General features: G+C 44.3%; 2 protein-coding genes across 3 annotated transcripts; both read left to right on the top strand.

The window, feature by feature from the left end:
• Positions 1–408: 408 nt before the first annotated feature.
• Positions 409–12354, top strand: LOC106579449 (protein Aster-C). 2 transcript variants are annotated; one of them, XM_014159359.2, is made up of 14 exons: positions 409–607; positions 851–931; positions 4046–4170; positions 4330–4480; positions 5115–5271; positions 5492–5632; positions 5802–5920; positions 6026–6168; positions 6706–6809; positions 7370–7546; positions 7717–7783; positions 9939–10058; positions 10551–10656; positions 10769–12354. In XM_014159359.2, the coding sequence occupies exons 1-14, from the start codon at positions 542–544 to the stop codon at positions 10832–10834; spliced, it is 1623 nt and encodes a 540-aa protein (XP_014014834.2). In that variant the 5' UTR covers positions 409–541; the 3' UTR covers positions 10835–12354. The 2 variants fall into 2 exon arrangements, with proteins under 2 accessions (XP_014014834.2, XP_045558614.1); XM_045702658.1 differs by lacking the exons at positions 409–607; positions 851–931 and adding an exon at positions 2930–3228.
• Positions 12355–14751: 2397 nt separating this feature from the next.
• zdhhc23b (zDHHC palmitoyltransferase 23b) lies at positions 14752–19807 on the top strand. The gene is given in 6 exon segments (XM_045701939.1): positions 14752–14855; positions 14857–14924; positions 14980–15298; positions 15300–15367; positions 15805–15972; positions 18605–19807. Coding segments are annotated over 6 exon segments (966 nt in total). The 5' UTR covers positions 14752–14786; the 3' UTR covers positions 18879–19807.
• The last annotated feature ends 327 nt before the right edge of the window (positions 19808–20134 follow it).

Below are 20134 nucleotides of genomic sequence, written 5' to 3'. Positions count from 1 at the left end.
GGTCATCACTGTGCTATATTGTCGTAGATAGCCTTGCCTCTGGAGGTCATCACTGTGCTATATTGTCGTAGATAGCCTTGTCTCTGGAGGTCATCACTGTGCTATATTGTCGTAGATATCCTTGACTCTGGAGGTCATCACTGTGCTATATTGTCGTAGATAGCCTTGACTCTGGAGGTCATCACTGTGCTATATTGTCGTAGATAGCCTTGACTCTGGAGGTCATCACTGTGCTATATTGTCGTAGATAGCCTTGACTCTGGAGGTCATCACTGTGCTATATTGTCGTAGATAGCCTTGACTCTGGAGGTCATCACTGTGCTATATTGTCGTAGATAGCCTTGACTCTGGAGGTCATCACTGTGCTATATTGTCGTAGATAGCCTTGACTCTGGAGGTCATCACTGTGCTATATTGTCGTAGATAGCCTTGACTCTGGAGGTCATCACTGTGCTATATTGTCGTAGATAGCCTTGACTCTGGAGGTCATCACTGTGCTATATTGTCGTAGATAGCCTTGACTCTGAGGGACATCAAGGCCATGTACAGAGAGAAGACAGCACGGATGATCCCCAATGCCATTCAGATCTGCACAGACTCAGAGAAGGTACAGTATAGTCACTCAAACACCACCTGGGTTCTGATATCCCTGGACAGTTGCACCAACGCCCTGGACCAGAGCTAAGAGACCCTGTGCTTTTCATTGTTTAACCCCTCAGGGGTAGGTCTACAGCTGCAGCACTGACAAAATAACATGTTACTCATCCCTTCTGTCTGTCCTAAATGCAAACCAATGGATGGTTATCACTGCAATAATATTAACAAGCTTCTGTCGCTCTCTTCCCTACAGTTGTTCTTCACTTCCTTCTCAGCCAGAGAGAAGAGTTACCAGGGAGTGTTCCGGATGTGGCAGAACACTCTGATGGACAAGGTGAGGCACAGTTCAGCGACTTCATAACCTCACCTCACTCACTGGGGTTGCATCCCAAATGCCACCCTATTCCCCATAAAGTGCGCAACTTGTTTATATTTACATTTTTTTATTGAACCTTTATTTCAGTTAAGAACAAATTCTTATTTAGAATGTTGGCCTACCAAAAGACAAAAGACCTCCTGCGGGGATGGGGGCTGGGATTAAAGAAGGGCATTTCTATGACAAGGATATTTATATGAACAGTAGGAGTTACGCTAAGCACAGATCTAGGATCGTCTTCCCCTCACTCAATCTTACTCTTGCTAATAAGGAAATAATAGGACAATAGTATGGTAATAAGCTAAACTGGGGAGATTCTCAATTGGTTTGCTCTACTCCTCCGTCCTCCCCTCCTTTTGAAAAAGGTCAAAGGTAACCAAGGAGAGGAAATGTGGAAACAAATGCACTTGTATGAAATGACTATCCTTCACTTGCGCATCATCATGCAAATGATGTTTACAGAGGTGGAGTACCTAATGAAATGTGTAGGTTAGTAAAAAGACTTGTGACTTTTTATATATATCATTTTTTTTTTTCTCCCCAATTTCGTGGTATCCAATTGGTAGTTACAGTCTTGTCTCATCGCTGCAACTCCCGTACGGACTCGGGAGAGGTGAAGGTCGAGAGCCGTGCATCCTCCGAAACACGACCCAACCAAGCCGCACTGCTTCTTGACACAATGCCCACTTAACCCGGAAGCCAGCCGCACCAATGTGTCAGAGGAAACACCCGTACACCTGGCGACCGTGTCAGCATGCACTGTGCCCGGCCCGCCATAGGAGTCGCTAGTGCGCGATGAGACAAGGATATCCCTGCCGGCCAAACCCTCCCCTAACCTGGACGACGCTGGGCCAATTGTGTGCCTCCCGGTCACGGCCGGCTGAGACAGAGCCTGGGCTCGAACCCAGAATCTCTAGTGGCACAGCTAGCACTGCGCCACTCGGGAGGCCTAGTTGGGACATTTTATAGATAAAAAGATAGCATAAAAAGTAGCATATTGTTTTTAAATATGTGCATGCTTTTCTCCTCCGAGTAAACAGCTGATATAAAGGGGTTGTGGCGGATCTCTAAACTCTTCCGCAAAGGACTCCGGTAGAATACTCCTGTGCTTCCTCAGCGGGAGGAAGCCATCGAGGTGGCGAGGACACGCCTCCATTCGCCTACTAACTAATTGACACTCTCCTCGACCACTTATTGGTTTCCAGGTCATGAAGGAGAGAGGACGGAGGAGTCAAAGAAAGGACGGTATTTTGCCCAAATGAGAATATCTCATCGAATGGCTCTGGGAGAATCTTTATTGTATACTCCTCGCGTCCCCTCTCCTCACCCCCTTCTCAAAACCCATTGGATGGAAAAGCCAGAGGTCCCAAACCCACTGACTTTCTCCTCCAATGGGTGTTGAGAAGGAGGCGTGGAGAGAGGACCTGAGGAGTATGTAATTGAGATTCTCCCACTGATCCAGTTGCATGGACGCCAACTACTAGATAACCAGGTAGTATCCATGGTGATCATAGCTCTAGTCTGTCATTTCATGCTACCTGTCCAGATTCTTATGTAGTATGCAAGGCTTCTGTGACTTTACCCTGGCTGACTGTTCTTATCTGATCAGTCCTGGGTGAACACCATGCCCCCCAGACTGGCCCCATGTCCCTAAACGAGGTTACCATGGCATTCAGTTCTTATGTTGTATACAAGGGGAAGTGGCAGGCTGAATATTCATAATGTTTTGTTTCTTATAACGTACTAGCTCTTTTGATAGCAAAGTTGAGATAAAAGTAAAACATATTAGGACCTAGAATAAATGCAATTTATAGGGGCAACTAGTGCAATATGGAAAACTGTGGACCAAGGGAATGAAGCTGTCAACAACAACCCGACAATAACACCGGTGTGGCTCGGGAGTTAGCGAATGAAGGTAAGGTTCAATGACCCCTCAAAGGTGTGGCTAGCAAGGTTAATTTGCATAAGACACACGCCCTGCCCCCGAGAAAGCGCTGTCGTTTCGTTACCTCGCCATTCTTCAGGGCAACAGATCTGATTTCCGTTGCCACTGAACGTTCACGAGCTTGGCATCTAATAGAGCTTTTATCGAAGCTATCTATCTTTCTATAAATGGGCGGAGCGCTCTTGTTCCTATTGTTGGGCAAAGCGCCTAACTTCCTGATTGCTTTGTGACGGCGCACAGGTTATAGTTCAGTCCAGCTGCCAGGCAGGTATACGTAACAACTGTTGGGAAAGAGCGAAATAGCTACAAAGTAAGTAAAACAACTTTAAAATTGACTTTTTTACTTGATTGGCAGCAAGTGGCAGATGTTGATCTAAATTATGATTAGCTGTGCACAGTTTGGATTAGGCTAAAGAAACCGTGGTTCCATATGGCCGCTTTCTTGACTTGATTCTGTTGCATGGGAAATAATATTAAATTGTTTTCTTTTGACTCGTAAGTGATCAACGATTGTTCAATCTCTCAAATGATTTTTTATGTAATCTACATTTCCTTATTACTCACCCCTTTCCCCCATTCACGTATTTTTTAAATAACTTGTTGGGTCTTTTTGGGGGGGGGGGCGCATCATGGTGTCCATAAACATTATGCTTTGTAGCTATTAGTCAATAGCTACAGTGTACAATTTCACTATGAGCATGGTACCAGCAATATTTTTGTCAGTTCTTTATAAAATTGTATTTTAAAAAAAATGGTCTAGTCATAATTGAATTCCAATCAAAGGTGGAGCTAAATGTAATCCACACTGCATGTATTGTTTTTAATCCCGTGACATCAGTGTGGTAGAGTAAGGAGCAGGTTAGGGCTGTTTTGTTTCATTGAAACTAGGACACTGGAGGTGGTGTGAGATTCATGCACAGGTGGAAGATAGTTATCATGTTACAGGAAACCAGATAGAGGAATTCATCCTATAATTTTTTATTTTGATTGAGCTTTCGCACGTTATAACCTACAAAAAGCTGATTGGTGGTGACACTACCAGGAAAGCAGTTGCTTTTCCATGATAACAGAAATCTATTCAAGTGCCACTGTTTGCTGTGTACCAAGCTCCTCTCCCTCTCTCCTAGCCACTAAGTAGTTTGGCGCTGTGGCAGATGGTCAAGCAGCACTATGGCAATGACCTGGGCCTGAGGATTGTAGAGATAGAAAGTCTACAGACATCAGCAGAATCAACCACGCAGAAACACACCAGGTGAGGATGACTACTCACACACACACCTGGATCTCTCTCTCTCTCTCTCTCTCGCTCTCTCGCTCTCTCTCTCTGCACAAAGAACAACAACATGCACTCACCTACATCTGTCTAACTGACACATTTCTTCAACCTGTTTACCCACCTGGTCCATGGCAGCATGACTGTGAGGCCTGGTGGAGAGGACTCTGGGAGGCCGTCTACTCTGCGCCTCCAGCCGGGGGATCAGAGCTCCTTTGAGCCCACTGCGCCCCAGGGAGAGGACCTACCCTCACCCCTCGGACAGAGCTCCATCCACTCAGGAAACACGGTACGACACCTCTTTGAAGTCACATAGATCACATCATTACTCTTTTTGTTGACAAACCCCTGCTCCACAAACTTCAGACTTATCTAACATCACTGTTAAGATTTAAAATGACAAGTTATCAAACCCGTTCACAGGGTTGGTTAACTCTGGAGACTCCTTTGGTGTCTAGAGAATTAGCTAAATCAGCCTATAATTTCCTTGCACCTTACGTGCCGAATGATCTACAATACAGTTTAAAATGGGAGGAATTGGTGCCTCTAGGGCGTTTCAGAAGGTTGTTAGGGGAACTTTTTACTGAAGATTGTGTTTTGCTTGTTGTGTATAATAACCTGTATATAAATGTGTAGTTTAATGTGATTATTGTATTTTCATGTGTATTGTGGTGCTATACAGGCCTCATCTGGAAAATAGACCTCTGTCTCAGCATTGACTCCCTGTCAAAATAAAGGTTAAATACAAGTTCTCACACAAGGCTTGGATGATATCAAGTAATCGCCTTAGAGTCATGTTGTCTCCACATATTCTCTTCATTGTCTAATGAGTATTGCAAGTGAATGACCAGTCAGATTGATGGCATTTATAGCAAGGCTTCCATAGTCAGGGAAGAGTGACATTGCCATTGTGTGTCCTACAGGATGATGCTTGCAGCACCTCGTCTCGGTGTACTCCTGACCCATCCCTGGACCGCTCTGCCCCGGAGCGGGTCTCCAAGCGCTCTGAGCTCTCTCTGGACCTCAACTCTAACTTGGACCGCTTCTCTGAACAGAGCGGCTCGGAGAGTGCAGAGGAGGGTGAGAATTAACCCCCACTGTGTGTTTATTGGTTCTACCCAACAGGCATGTACATGGTAGTACTATTGACCCTCAAATGTGTTTGTTAAATGCATGCTACTTTAAAGTGATTGTTTTTGTTTTATGCTAGTGACCTGTTAAATGTGTTTGTAGAGGCAGTCCTCTGAGATCATGCTAACCCCCCCCCCCCCCCCCATCTTTCTCCCTGCCTCTCCTGTAGAGGAGAGGGTGAGTGTCTCCCAGCAGCATGGCAGGCTCTATGTGAATACGGTTTTCAACATCAGTGCAGAAAAGATGTTTGAACTGCTCTTTACCGAATCCCACTTCATACGAAGATTCATGAATGCCAGGAAGATCACCAGTGAGTCATCTCCCCATCCACCCTGTTATAAGCCACAGTCCTCTCCTCTGACTAAGACGGACTAGACCTCACAAGCTATTTTTAAGTGTGACTGTCCGAGCGTTGTTCTAATGTGGGACCAAATAAAGTAGTAGATAGGTTAACACAAAACACGTGTGATTGTTGTCAGATGCCGTCCTCACACGGTGGCAGAGTGACGCGTCCGGCTCTATGAAGAGGAGTCTCAACTACACCATCACCATCACCAACCCTCTGGTGGGCAAGTTCTCCACCGCCACGGAGAACCAGGTGAGCCCAGGTCTGCACGGCGTGTGGCGGGTTTTTAGTAGTGTGTGCTGGTGTGTGGAATGTCTTTTCTCCAGAGTGTGTGTAACTCCTCTGTTGCCCCGTCAGATTCTGTACAAGGAGTTCAGGGAAGGTCAGTACTACCTCGTCGACTCGGAGGTCTACACACATGACGTCCCGTACCACGACTACTTCTACACTCAGAACCGCTACTGTATCATCCGCCATTCCAAACGCAAATGTCGACTCAGGTGAGCAGCAGAGACATCACAGCCTTTCGACATTGTTATCTGCTCAGTTTACTTTAGGGTAAAGACTTTCAGGGTATTGGGGTTGAGCTTCTCGCTGCGCTCACGGTCTCTTTGTTCAGTGCAATGTGCCTCTTACATGGTTTTTGTGTGTCAAAGACTAATCAATATCCCCTAGGAAAGGTCAATTCACTTCCAACTATTGCGGTCCGATGTATTGTTGGTTCCCTTCTCCCTGATAGCTTTTAGTCAGAGTGAAAATCAGCACTGCTGTCTGTACAGCCCTCCAGGACATTTTTCAGCTTTATTGGAGTCATTCCTCTAGTGGCATAAAGCCTCCTTTCTCATATCCTAGGTCTGTGACTTCATAGCACTTATTTGCTGTGTCCAGTGGTTGACAGACTTCTTTTAATAAATACTAAATGTTTGGTACTTCAGAGTTTATGGTTACTAATTACACATTACAGAATGTGAATATAGATCATTTGATTACTATTCAATTACAACTGTAGAGTTGATGTGCTGGTGTTGTGTGTTCAGGGTGTATACTGATGTGAAGTATAAGAAGCAGCCGTGGGGGTTGGTCAAGTCCTTCATTACCAAGAACTCCTGGAGTGGCCTGGAGGACTACTTCAGACACCTGGGTGGGCAGTAGGCTGCTGCAGCCCTGGAGATCTCTTCACCCTTCTCTATATCTCTCTTTCCACTCCATCTTTAAGAATATCTGTATGTCTTGTCCCCTCTTTCTCTGTAGTTCTTCAAGTCTCTCCTTCTTGTTTGGCTGATCTCTCTGAGTGTATCTTCCTCTGAGAGCTGGTCTTCCTGCCTCACCACTTCTCAATCTCCAATTAGTCTCTCTGCCTGTGAGTGTTGGGTTAGCCATAATAGGCCCATGCTCTCTTTGTATGTTGGTGCTTCACTGGTTTCTGTCCAGCTCCCTCTCTCCTATTCTGTATAACGACCAATCTCCCTACCCTTCCTCTGCTCTTCTCTTACTCACCCTCTCCAGTCTCGTTAGTTTAGATCTGAATCAAAGCCCTGCACTCACACTGACAGTCCAACTCTCCTCATGAGATGTCGATTAGCACCCAACCTCCCTACAGACTACACGGCAGTCCTCTCTACATCACCCCTACCACCTCTAGTCATCTATTGACCCCTGTCTTCCAAGACATTTGACCCAACTTTTCCTTTGTCATCACAGAATCTGAGCTGATGGAAGAGGAGGCGGAGCTGAACCAGGGATGCGGAGACTCCGGTAAGATGACTGGCGGGTTGCGTCATTGGCGGAGAAGGACGTTCAGTCGGACACTACAGGAGCACCTGAAGCCCAGCAAGCAATACGAGCCCGACTTAGACCCCCACAGAGAGGGCAAGACGGGTACATACATGTTCTGTTTATTTAACAACCATCTTCTGACACATGGATAACATTACACATACTATATGAGTGCATTGCACAAACACTCAATCAGTCAAATGACCTACAATAGACACACAGTCATATGTCTTCCGTTCAAGCTGTTCCACTCTCTCCCGGTTGTGTGTCAGATCCCATAGATATGAAGGGTCCACCTCGATGGAACATCTCTACCATCATAGCTGGGATGAGTGTCATGTAAGTCGACACCACCAGTCAACACTCAAACGGTGTAGCTGTAAATCATCATGAACCTTTTCTATTGTCTCTGTGTGTGTACTTTCTTCAAATCAAATGTTATTTGTCACCTGTGCCAAATGCAACAGGTGTAGACCTTAGTGAAATGCATACTGACAAGCCTTAACCAACAATGCAGTTTAAAAAGAAAATACCTAAAAAGAATAAGAAATAAAAGTAACAAATAATTAGAGAGCAGCAGTAAAATAACAATAGCGGCGCTATATACAGGGGGTACCGGTACAGAGTCAATGTGCGGGGGCACCGGTTAGTCGAGGTAATATGTAGGGATGTGTGATATATCGGAATCATCCGATATGAGCTAAAATGCCAACATCGGTATTGGCCGATGTCTAGTTTAACGCCCCGATGTGCAAAACCGATGACTAAACTGACGTGCATACCCAAATAACGTAGGTACGTGACGTAATGACGCCACGTACAATTTTGCGCTATACGTGCAACACAACATTCCTAACCTAGCCCACAATGTCTGCTGTGTGGATCGAGCCGTTATTTCAAAGAGTAACAACATTTCAGCGAGACAACTCGAAGGCGAAATCCATTAAAGCCAAGATAATGGAATTCATCACCCTTGACTATCAAGCGTTCTCTGTCATGGGTGATGTTGGCTTTAGCCGACTGGTCGAGTGCCGGTACACACTACCAAGTGCGCTATTTTTCAGATGTTTCCCTACCGGAGTTACACAGTAATAACGTCACTGCTATTAGCTTCATGACATACATACTATGGAACACCGTTTGGGTTTTTGCGTGTCAAAGCTGTACAAAAAAGTATGCTAACACCAGCCACGAACGATATCTTTACAATACCGTGTTGGTAATAAAGCATAGTTTGTTCGACCGCAACTTCTGGGGTAGCTAGCTTTAGCTTGGTACCTAGCTAGCACCAATACAACCAGCCTGAAAACAATGACCAGTAGAACCTGCAGTCATTTTCATTATTCTTAGCAATGATTTAGGAATCCTTGTGAGTAAGTATTAGCTAGGTTGCCACTTGTTGTTCGCCTATTGAAATTGAACTTCAGTTCATGAAAATAAAATCGCTAGTCAGCAACTTAACCCTGTTGCCCAAAGCTAACGTTATAAGCAGCCAGCTAGCTTCATCTGGCTAGTGAGGCTCTACCGCACCGGGTTATGTGTTGTGAAGCTAGCCACAGTAAGGATTAGGCACAATAGTGGAATTTGCGGTTTGCCTTCAAAATAAGTGTCATTGACAGTAATCCAAATGAATACATAGTAGAATGATGCTAGCTAACTATATAGCTACTGAAACAGATGTCGTGTTATTTGACACGACGCAAAGACCCAAACGGCGTTCCATAGAAATCCTGGTTGAGAATGAAACGACTGAACAACGAAACAGCAAGTAAGTGAAAGAAATAGGTTTTGATTATGTTTTACTGGTAATGGGGACATGCGTAAATGCCAACAAAGTAACTTTTTGGTCAGTGTGGTGTGTGTAACCTGTTATTTATCTAGGCAAGTCAGTAAAGAACTAATTCTTATTTACAATGATGGCCCGGACGACACTGGGCCAATTGTGCGCCGCACTATGGGACTTCCAATCACGGCTGGATGTGATACAGCCTGGATTTGAACAGGGACTGTGGTGACGCCTCTTGCATCTGTGTGTGTGTTAACTATTTAATTGTAGTAGAATGCTTAAAAGGCTGCTAAAATTGTAAATATCGGTATCATTTTTCCCCGGCAAGGAACATATTGGATATCGGTATCGGCCAAAAATGTAATATCGGTGCATCACTAGTAATATGTACATGTAGGTAGAGTTATGCATAGTAAAGTGACTATGCATAGATAATAACAGAGTAGCAGCAGTGTAAAAGAGGGGGGGCAATGCAAATAGTCTGGGTAGCCATTTGATTAGATATTCAGGAGTCTTATGGCTTGGAGGTAGAAGCTGTTTAGAAGCCTCTTGGACCTAGACTTGGCGCTCCGGTACCGCTTGCTATGAGTACATTCTGCTTCATGAGCTCAAACAGTACTTAGGTGCAGTATATTAGCTAGGTGTGTGTTGAACTTAGCCAGGTAATCAGAAACCTCACTGCCTCTTTCTCTGGCTGTGTGTTCCCAGTCTGCTGATTCTAACAGTACTGAACCTGGGGCTGTTCTTTAAGCTGTGGGCCATGGAGGATGTGGCCAACCGCATGTACCTGAGCACCAAGCACCACCTCCGGGAGAGGACCGAGAGCAGGTAGGCTGCTGCACACCGGGCGACGGCCTGCACTTTTCACATTACATTTGATGTTTTAGTCATTTGGCAGACACTCTTATCCAGAGCGACTTAGTGTATTCATCTTATAATTTGTAAGTCGCTCTGGATAAGAGCGTCTGCTAAATGACGTAAATGTAATCTTAAGATGGCTAGGTGAGACAACCACATATCACAGTCATAGTCAGTACATTTTTCCTCAATAAAGAAGCTATCAGCAAAGTCAGTGCTAGTAGGAAACGCCAGACAATCTATAACCTAAACTTTACCAAACACCTAACCCTAACAATTATAATCAATTAGAAAATAAATACAGTATATTGGTTTGCAGGTTAGCCACGTCCCCTTAGCATGCATCCAAGTCAGGAAAAACTTTCTTTCATCATTTCTTGGAGTAATCAATGATCTGACAGCATCGGGTTGTTGTTGAATTCTCTCTCTCTCTCGTCATGCTGACTATGTCTGTCTCCTCAGTTTTGCTGCTGACTTCTTTCCCGAACCGGCCCCAACATACAGGACCAGAGAGGAGACTTTGCTGCTGAAAGCAGTGCTGCAGGACTCCATTAACCTATTGGAGCAGGTCAGTCAAACGACCAGCTATGTTTGTGTTACAGGCTCCCGAATTCCTCCTGCAGGTGTTTCTGTGTCTGTACAGACAATGACAGTTTTTTCCCCCCCTCTTTTCCCCATAGCTCCGCAGTTCTCTGTCGCTGCTTCAGCAGAAATTTGTAACCAACAGAACAGCAATTCTGCAGTGACACCGTCACACCTGGCGACCTCACTACGCCCTCTGAAGCCTGGGGTTGTAAAGGCTACAGGGACACGCCTCTGAGGACTCTCTCGTAACCAGGGGTGTTGCTAAAGGGACGACTCATGCACAGACTTGTTACTGAGAGCAACAATTGTTCAAGTCCCAGGGCCTTTAATAGTGTGGTACCAGGTAGATGGATTTTTTAATTTTTATTTTATTTAACTAGGCAAGTCAGTCAAGAACAAATTCTTATTAAAGTTCAACTGTCGGCACTGCGCTGTGGAGGAAGAAAAAGGTTCCCAACCATCACTGGGAGACGACTGGTGGACTGGGGTTTATGTAGGGTGCTGTTTTCAGTTTGGTAGTTCTTTATTCTTCCTTAATGTTGGTGCTGGGTTTACTGTGATTAAGTAAGAAGTTCTACTGCATGCCTCACTGCGTACCCCTTCGATTGACAAGCCAATCACAGCAGATGTGAGCCGATGGTGTGATCAGCAGATGAGAGCCAATGTTTTGATAGAAATGAATGTAAGTAAGGGCCAATGTAAGGAATCCATGAAATATTTTTACTTTTTGCACAGTGCCTTGTGTACTTTTTATGGTTTTTAGATTAATTTTGAATCTTTTTTTCAATTAGAAGGCTTTCAGAAAGTAATTTAATAGTTTATTTTTAATGCCCATGGGTTTCTGCTCTTGTGAAAATGTGAATAAGTATGGAGTTGAGAAGAGAAAAAAAATGCTAGCCTTGGATGTTTTGGGGTTTTTCAGCTGGTTTGTAGATGTACAGCAGACCTCAATATCAGGGTTGTGTTCAGAAGGGTGCAATGTTCTGAACGCTGCAGATATAAATGCCTTTTATAGACCTGTCATGTAACCTTATTCTACATGAGTTTGTTCTACATAATATTTTTTTATCTGAACGTTCTGTAACATTGCACCCCACTGAACGTGACCCAGGTGAACTTTCTCAGGAGCATTTGGTTAGAACCAAAACATCCCGATTGAATAATACTGATTACATTTTGTTAATCCTGATAGCTTTCCCATGTAGGCTAGGCTAGAGGGTTAGTGGCTGTTGTGGAATTAATATTCCATCCACATGCCACACCCATTCAAGAAGCCACAGCACTAAAACGCTGCACTGCTTTTGTGTAGTTCACTATAAGAATGTGACCACCACAAGTTTGGTCTGGACTCTGAGTTGAATCCACACTAGTGCCTTGTTAACTTTGTTTGAATTGTTATTATTGTAAATTACAATTTACAATGACAAATGTTCATTTTGTGCAGCATATACCACTCATTTCTGTGTGTGGCGGTATAGCTTCAGACTATGTAACGCCCATCCTTATTTTTTAAATAAAAGCACAGGAATCTTCTTACCGTTGTTACATGGAATCAATGTGAACCATTGGATGTGAATAGTTTATACACACACACACACTGTATAATTTTTTGGCTATTTTGTACATTTGTTAGACAAAGATGTAATGTATTGTTGCTTTGAATAAAGAAACACTTTCCTGCCGTGTTAGTCTTCTCAATGTATTGTAAGATAAGGGACATGTTATGATCACGGCCAGGCTAAAAGCACTCTACAGTCAGCATAACCCATCTTTCTACTTTTAACCTACTGCTCTAATCACATTTGTGAATGTGTGCGAGTGAGTTTGAGGTTACTTCACTCTATCAGTACAAATGCCTGGTTGTAGTAAAACTATTAGACTTGTAACCAAGATGCAGTATATTTAGTTACAGTAGTTGAGGAAAGTCCTTGTGTAAAACCATTAAAAATGTATTGGCATCATTGCTGTGGCTGTTTAAATATACTCTGTCAGAAGAGACAACAGAGATTAAACAAACCGGGGAAGTAAATACTTTTGATCTGATCCAATTGGCTTCTTTCCAGATCATAGGAAATCCACCATAGCTCAACACCTCCAATGTCACAGAAAGGAGCCTTAGCTCTCCAGTTGATAGACTATACTTTGCCAACAACTGATCTTTGACCTTTTCTGAAACAACTTGGCTTTGGGAACCAAAATAGCCTTCCCCATAACATTTGACACTTTAGTCATTTAGCAGACGCTCTTATCCAGCGCTACATGAGTGCATACATTTTCGTTAGAAAATATGTCTATGGGTTGAACAGTTAAAATAAGCTTAATGTTTGCGTATTTAATTGAACATGCTATTGTTGACTGACAGTACCCTTGTCTTGATTCAGATTGGTAAAAAATCATTTGAGGGAAATAAAGGGTTACCTCCTCTATTGACGTCAGAAGTATGAAGGAGAAACGGACTCCGCCACTCCACAGCACAGGCAGTCATGTTGCCTCCTACTGACAAGACAACCCCAGCGACAGAGGAGGAGTAGGCTATGTGTGGACCTCTGTCCGCTCTTCATACATACATACATACCAGCGGAAAATACTATGTGTTGAAAAGTTGAATGGGGTGACTATAGGGTTCCAGCGCTTTCCATAGTAGCCTCTACAGCAGTGAAGCGCGCGGTCTGGGATAGGAATGACTTCAACATCGGAAGGGAGACGAAATAGCCTACATACCTTGTTGGATTAACAACATATTAGAATAAACCTCCATCAGGACAGTCGGGCAGGTAGGCTACGTGATTTGCATAGCTACATTCAGTTTGCATTTTTAGGCAGGTGCGGTTGTGAGCAACGTTGTCTTGAGGCCAGTCTCATTTCCTAGCCAGTTCAGTAGGCAGTTCCTAATGTACAATAGCCTACATTTTTTACGGAAGTAGGTACCTGTAGGTTTTTACGGAAGTAGGTACCTGTAGGCTTTTCATAAAACTACATGAATACCAGTTGTTATTTTCTATTACACGTGACATGTCTGTTCTATTCACGACGGGGTTAAGTAGAGTCAAATGATAGCCCGCTATCCTTTACGCAACGATGGGCTGGCTACTTGGTATCAACTTTCAAGACGGTGACATTGTATCCAGAGGTTTAAGCAGGTTGTCTAATTGTCTGTTACTCAGGGCAGGTTCCAGGCATAAGCGGTCCCAAAACATTTTTTAGGTACTCCGTTTGTCTCAACATACTAATGCGTATAGTATAGTACACCAGGTGCCATTTCGAAATGCAGCAGTAGTTTTTGTCTTATGTCAGGCACTGACAGTCACTCAATTAGCCATGTCAGCAAATCATTTTTACATTGATAGTTAGTCTAGCCAGCTATTCAAACTTGTAGTAATCATAACGGAATACCAACCGGGCACTTGCCCAGAGGCTACAACAATCTATATTAGATTGGTAGTAGCAAAAACATCAAGGCTAAATGCATTCACTATTCTCTGTATAGGCTAACCCAGAATTAAACCCGTGGGCTTCATTTTCTAGGAAATTGGTAACCTTTTGAGGAGGGAAAGGCCTTTACTGCATGGCAATTCCATTGGCCTGCGAATGCCACAACATATGTGGTTGATAGGCTGTTCAGCAGTCCCCTTCACAGACTAGCTGGAAGACAGCCCAATTTGTCGCCACGCGGTCGAGCCCAAATTGGTAGTAATGTCCTCTGCGCAAGGGCGCATTGGAGACCCACGAGAAACGAGCCTCTCCGCTCAAATCAGTTGGTTCGGATTTCCAATTACAGCCAATACCATATAGAGCTAACAATGAATCTCCCTTCTCATCCTCCTCCTAGCCTCCATCATTTGCAAGACATCTCCCACTGCAGAAGGGGTGGTTTGCACTGAGCAAAATAAATAGTCTAATTTATCTGGTCCCTCGGGAGGCATCGACCTTGCTTCCTGTGACTGAGGAGGTTATTGTTATAAAGGACCGTTAACCACGACTCCCTGCCACACATTTACCTCCATCTATGTGCATCCCCATAAGATTAGGACACACGCACACACCAACCCACACTCGCTCACCCTTCATCTCTGCAGGAGACTGAAAACCTTCCAGGCTGACTGGCTGTCTGTCATGAAGAAGCGAGCCAGTAAGGCGTTGGAGCTGGATGAGCCTCTGTGCTGCTGTGAGTATGTGGACCGTCAGGGGGGGGCGGAGCCATGTGGCAGCCTGCTGCTGTGACTGTGAGGACCTGGACGATGCCTGTGACAGGTGAGGGAGTGGCTTACCCATCTACGGCCAGTTACCTTCACACTCTTAGCTAAATATTCTTCATCCAGTTTGGCATCACAGGGCTGACCCAGCTGGGTACAGTGACCCTTGGGGTGGCCCTCACTCTGGCCTCACTCATCCACACCAAGAGAGAGCCCGGCTACGTACGGCCTCACACGGCCGACGTCCACAGCACAGTGACCTATCACAGCTCACCTCTGGACAGAGACCCCGCCAACACCGGCCTCAACGGGGTCGGGCAGGAAGTGGTGCTAGCCAATCGGGGGAGTGGGTCGGAGCAGCAGGGCCAAGGGGTGGAGCAGAGGGAGAGTGGGCGGAGCAGGAAGTGGTGCTCTACGTGCAGGGTGGTGCGGCCCCCCCAGGGCGGGACACTGCAGGATCTGTGGTGTCTGTGTCCTGAGGCTGGACCACCACTGTGTCTGGTGGGTCCTCTTAAAACACCTCTGTCTGTCTGAAAAGGAGGCCCTTCTCTGTAATTTAGTACACATGCCATGTCTAAGCAGTGTCATGCCAGGCCTAAGAAGCAATGTTTAAGCAATTATCAGTGACATTATCTTGCCTCTGTGTCATCAGCCATAGGCTTGTGTTTCTGAGTCACACTGATCTGTAACGCACACAATCGTGCAAAAAATATATATAATTCAATTACTCGTACAGATGTGTGTGTGTGTGTGTGTGTGTTTGGAGTAATCATGGGTTCTAAGTAACTCTTACATTGTAGTCGTTAAGCAGCAGATGCTCTCATCCAAATTACAAATCAGAGCTGTGTGTTTGTGTGTTTGGTTTAACCGCATGGTCTCAGTACTGTGTATTGTCTGTCTTTCTGTGTGTCGTGTCTGTCATGTCGCCACTGTGGCAGGATAAATAGTTGTGTGGGCCAGGCCAATCACCGCAGCTTCCTGTCGACACTCCTCCTCTTCCTTTTGACCTCTCTGTATGGGATCAGTCTGGTGCTGCGCAGCGTGTGTCCCCAACAGAACCTGCTCAGCGCCCTGCTCTACTGCCCAGGCGTCTACAATCAGTACAGGTAACAGGGATGCACAGGACACACCTACCCCATTTGTAGACACTAACTACCATAGCGCCTATTGACGACAGTATCTTCTAACTCATCGCTTGCGGTACTGTTTTGGAAACATAAGGAACGTATCTTTCATATCAGGGATAAAAAAGGTAAATGACTTCACACCTTTTGTAGGGTTTGGGTTAGTGTTCCCACACGGCCATATCTCCATGTTACAGGAAGACATAGCTGATTAGCACAGGTGGCAGCTATCTAGTGTGCTCCAAACACCTGTGTGTAAGCTAACTGGGGAGGAAGTGTAGTTCCTCAGCTGGAGGCACACAGTGTATAGATCTGTTTAAAACTGCTACAGTAATTGTATATTTTTTATTTGAAAGATTCTTTCCCGCTGACATGAAAGATAAGGGGCATATCAGCATATGTTTCAAAAACCGTTTAGAAAGCAGTGATTATTGATGTTTTCTAAACGTTATAACACAGCGTCGTAATTGTAGTTTACACGGAGCCAAATGTAACGGCTGAAAACCCAACATACAGTGAAGATGGGTTTTTGAGCGCTAACACACACCATGCACACAATCGCGTCCAGAATCACCAACAAACTAACATGGTCCTAGCCCACCAAGACAGTCGTGAAGAGGGCACAACAAAACCTATTCCACCTCAGGAGACTGAAAAGATTTGGCATGGGTCCTCAGATTCTCAAAAGGTTCTACAGCTGCACCATCAAGAGTATCCTGACTGGTTGCATCACTGCCTGGTATGGCAACTGCTTGGCCTCTGACCGCAAGGCACTACAGAGGGTAGTGCGACAGCCCAGTACATCACTGGGGCCAAGCTTCCTGCCATCCAGGACCTCTATACCAGGCGGTGTCAGAGGAAGGCCCTAAAAATTGTCAGACTCCAGCGCTGGAGCGCCAAGTCTAGGTCCAAGAGGCTTCTAAACAGCTTCTAACCCCAAGCCATAAGACTCCTGAACATCTAGTCAAATGGCTCCCCAGACTATTTGCATTGCCCCCCCCCCACCCCCTCTTTTACGTTGCTGCTACTTTCTGTTTATTATCTATGCATAGTCACTTTAATAACTCTACCTGCATGTACATATTACCTCGACCGGTACCACCTGTATATAGCCTCGCTATTGTTATTTTACTGCTGGTCTTTAATTATTTGTGACTTTTATTTCTTTTTTTTTTGTTGGTATTTTTCTTAAAACTGCATTGTTGGTTAAGGGCTTGTAAGTAAGCATTTCACTGTAAGGTCTACACCTGTTGTATTTGGCGTATGTGATGAATACAATTTGATTTGATTTGCAGTATATGATGCACACACACATGATTAGCTCACTCACACACACTTAGGCATTAGAGGCTAAAATGAGCCTGTGAAATGAGGCGGTGTTGGTCAATAGTGTCCTAAAATACCCACTGGCACACAGCCAAATGGCTTCCTGGTCATTCTATAAGGGAACACAGAATTTTGAATTGCATCAATTCAGTATTTTCTCTATCTGGGACATTTAAGCTGTGAGGTTTTGAAATAGCCAGGTATTTATAGGGGTAATGTAGGTTAATAAACATTTCTATAAGAGATTTCATCATCGTATCTCACCCAACCAGGCCTACTTCTTTATCAAGCACTGACCCAGATTTACAGAGCAGTTACTGAATGTGGCTCTGCCGGGTTTATTGTGTAAGAGTGAATGTGTCTGGTTGCTGATGATGTGCGTTTTGATGTGATGTGTGTGTAGAATCGTTCCATGTCATTTCAACAAGCCATGACACCCACCATCTCAGATTCTTCTGAAATCATTTCTGTAGTTAGAAACAGATAAGATCAGCATTCCTGAAACATATTTTTGTTGGAAATATAATTAGATCTCTGAGAAATTAAGCTAATTGATTGCACCCAAATTGTCCATTTTAATTTATATGGTTCATATAATATTACATGAAAATATTACCTAACATCTGATTTGGACCCTATTTTTTTTAAACAATGAGTAAGACATGAGGAATCCAAAGACATTGTCAAAAGCAACCCACACCAATTCCACTCTAACAAGGAAAAACTGTTAAAAAAAAATCAGTTCTCTATATGTACTACATTTATTTAATATCATATGAATCATATACATTAAAATGGCCAATCTGGTTGCAATCAATTAGCTTAATTTCTCAAGATCAAATTATATTTCAACAAAATAATATTCTAGGAATGGTAATCTTATCTATTTCTAACAACCAAAACAATTTCAGAACAAATTTCAGATGGTGGGAGTTGAAATCCTTTCTTGTGCTTTTTGAGGTGGAACGACCCTGTAGTGTAACTGTATAGTATTGTCCACTATTCAGCGCTGTAACAAATGGTCTCTTTCTCAGCTTTGTGTGTGTGTGTGTGTGTGTGTGTGTGTGTGTGTGTGTGTGTGTGTGTGTATAGCCCCTTCCCTTTCACATTGGTGTTAGCCGATCTGTATAAATAACATTGATGTTATCAATAGGGTGTAAGCTCCCCTTAGCCCTTTGTTAACACATATCTGATTCCCAAAAATAAGGGCTGTGGGCTAGTGGCTAGGGATTTTCAGGAATATATGAGTAATATTAGTGTCTAAAGTGTGTGTGTGTGTGTGTTCCAGCTCGGCACTGTGTTTCACCTGTGCGTGGTACAGCAGCATAGTGACGGGTGGCCTGCTACACCTGCTGGTCCTGCAGCTCATCAACGTCAGCTACAACGTGACGGAGCGAGAGGTGCGCACCGCCCTCCGAGACAAGACCGCCCGCAGCCACTACTGGGGCCTCGTCGTTGACACGGGAGTCTACTCACATGGTTTCCGTGGCAACTGGGCAGAGTTCCTGACAATGGGAGAAGGCCTGCACACACCCTCACCCAGTCTCACTGACTTGGTGTAGCTGAGCTGCTCATCATCGTCATTACACCTTTAGAAGTGACTAATCAATTGGACGATCCAGGTAGAAGTTGCCCACAGAAACAGATCTAGGATCATTTTACCCTCATACCACAGGAGGCTGCTGAGGGGAGGACGGCTTATAATAATGGCTGTAACGGCTCAAATGGAATGGCATCAAACACGTGGAAACCATGTGTTTGATGTATTTGATACCATTCCACTAATGCTGCTCCATCCATTACCACGAGCCCGTTCTCCCCAATTAAGGTGCCACCAACCTCCTGTGCCTCAAAGAATCCTGACTTGAACCATAAGGGGGAAGAACACAAAACAGACCTTGGATCAGTGTCTAGGGGTAACTTCACCCTCAGTGGTTATGGGCTAGAGTTGAAGGATGCATCTGCTGTACTGTCTTTCACCAACAGATGGCAGCATATCTCCACACCTCAGACTTCTGACTGCCATCACCTTCTCTCCCCAGTTGTCCCAAATATTTATATATACACTAGATGACTGACAGGAGGCACTGTATTGAAGCACCTCCATCTTGGCACTGCCCCACCATTGTAAAAAATATTTTGCAAACTATAGAAATGCATTTACCAAATGTCTACATTAGTTTCTGCAACGTTTATTCTGTTACAGACACCTTAGTGCATCGTTTCCCAAGCTCGGTCATCAGGAACCCAACGTGTGCATGTTTTGGTGTTTGCCCTAGCGCTACACAGCTGATTCAATTGATCAAAGCTTGATGATTAGTTGGGTATTTGAATCAGCTGTGTAATGCTACGGCAAAAACCAAAATGTGCAGCCCTTAGGATCCCGAGGACCATGTTTGGGAAACCCTGCTAATAAATTACACTGAACAAAAACATAAACGCAACATGTAATGTGTTGGTCCCATGTTTCATGAGCTGAAATGTAAGAATCCCAGACATTTTCCAAACGTACAAAAAGCATATTTCTCTCAAATTTTGTGCATTTTGTGTTTACATCCCTATTAGTGAGCATTTCTCCTTTGACAATATAATCCATCCACCTGACAGGTGTGGTATATCAAGACACTGATTAAACAGCATGATCATTACACAGGTGCACCTTGTGCTGGGGACAATAAAAGGCCACTTTAAAATGTGCAGTTTTGTCACACAACACAATGCCACAGATGTTTTGATGTGTGCAATTGTTATGCTGACTGCAGGAATGTCCACCAGAGATGTTGCAAGAGAACTGAATGTTAATTTCTCTACCATGAGC

The sequence above is a fragment of the Salmo salar genome, chromosome ssa19, assembly GCF_905237065.1.
Source record: "Salmo salar chromosome ssa19, Ssal_v3.1, whole genome shotgun sequence".
Lineage (NCBI taxonomy): Eukaryota > Metazoa > Chordata > Actinopteri > Salmoniformes > Salmonidae > Salmo > Salmo salar.
This window is presented reverse-complemented; position numbering and strand designations above follow the sequence as displayed.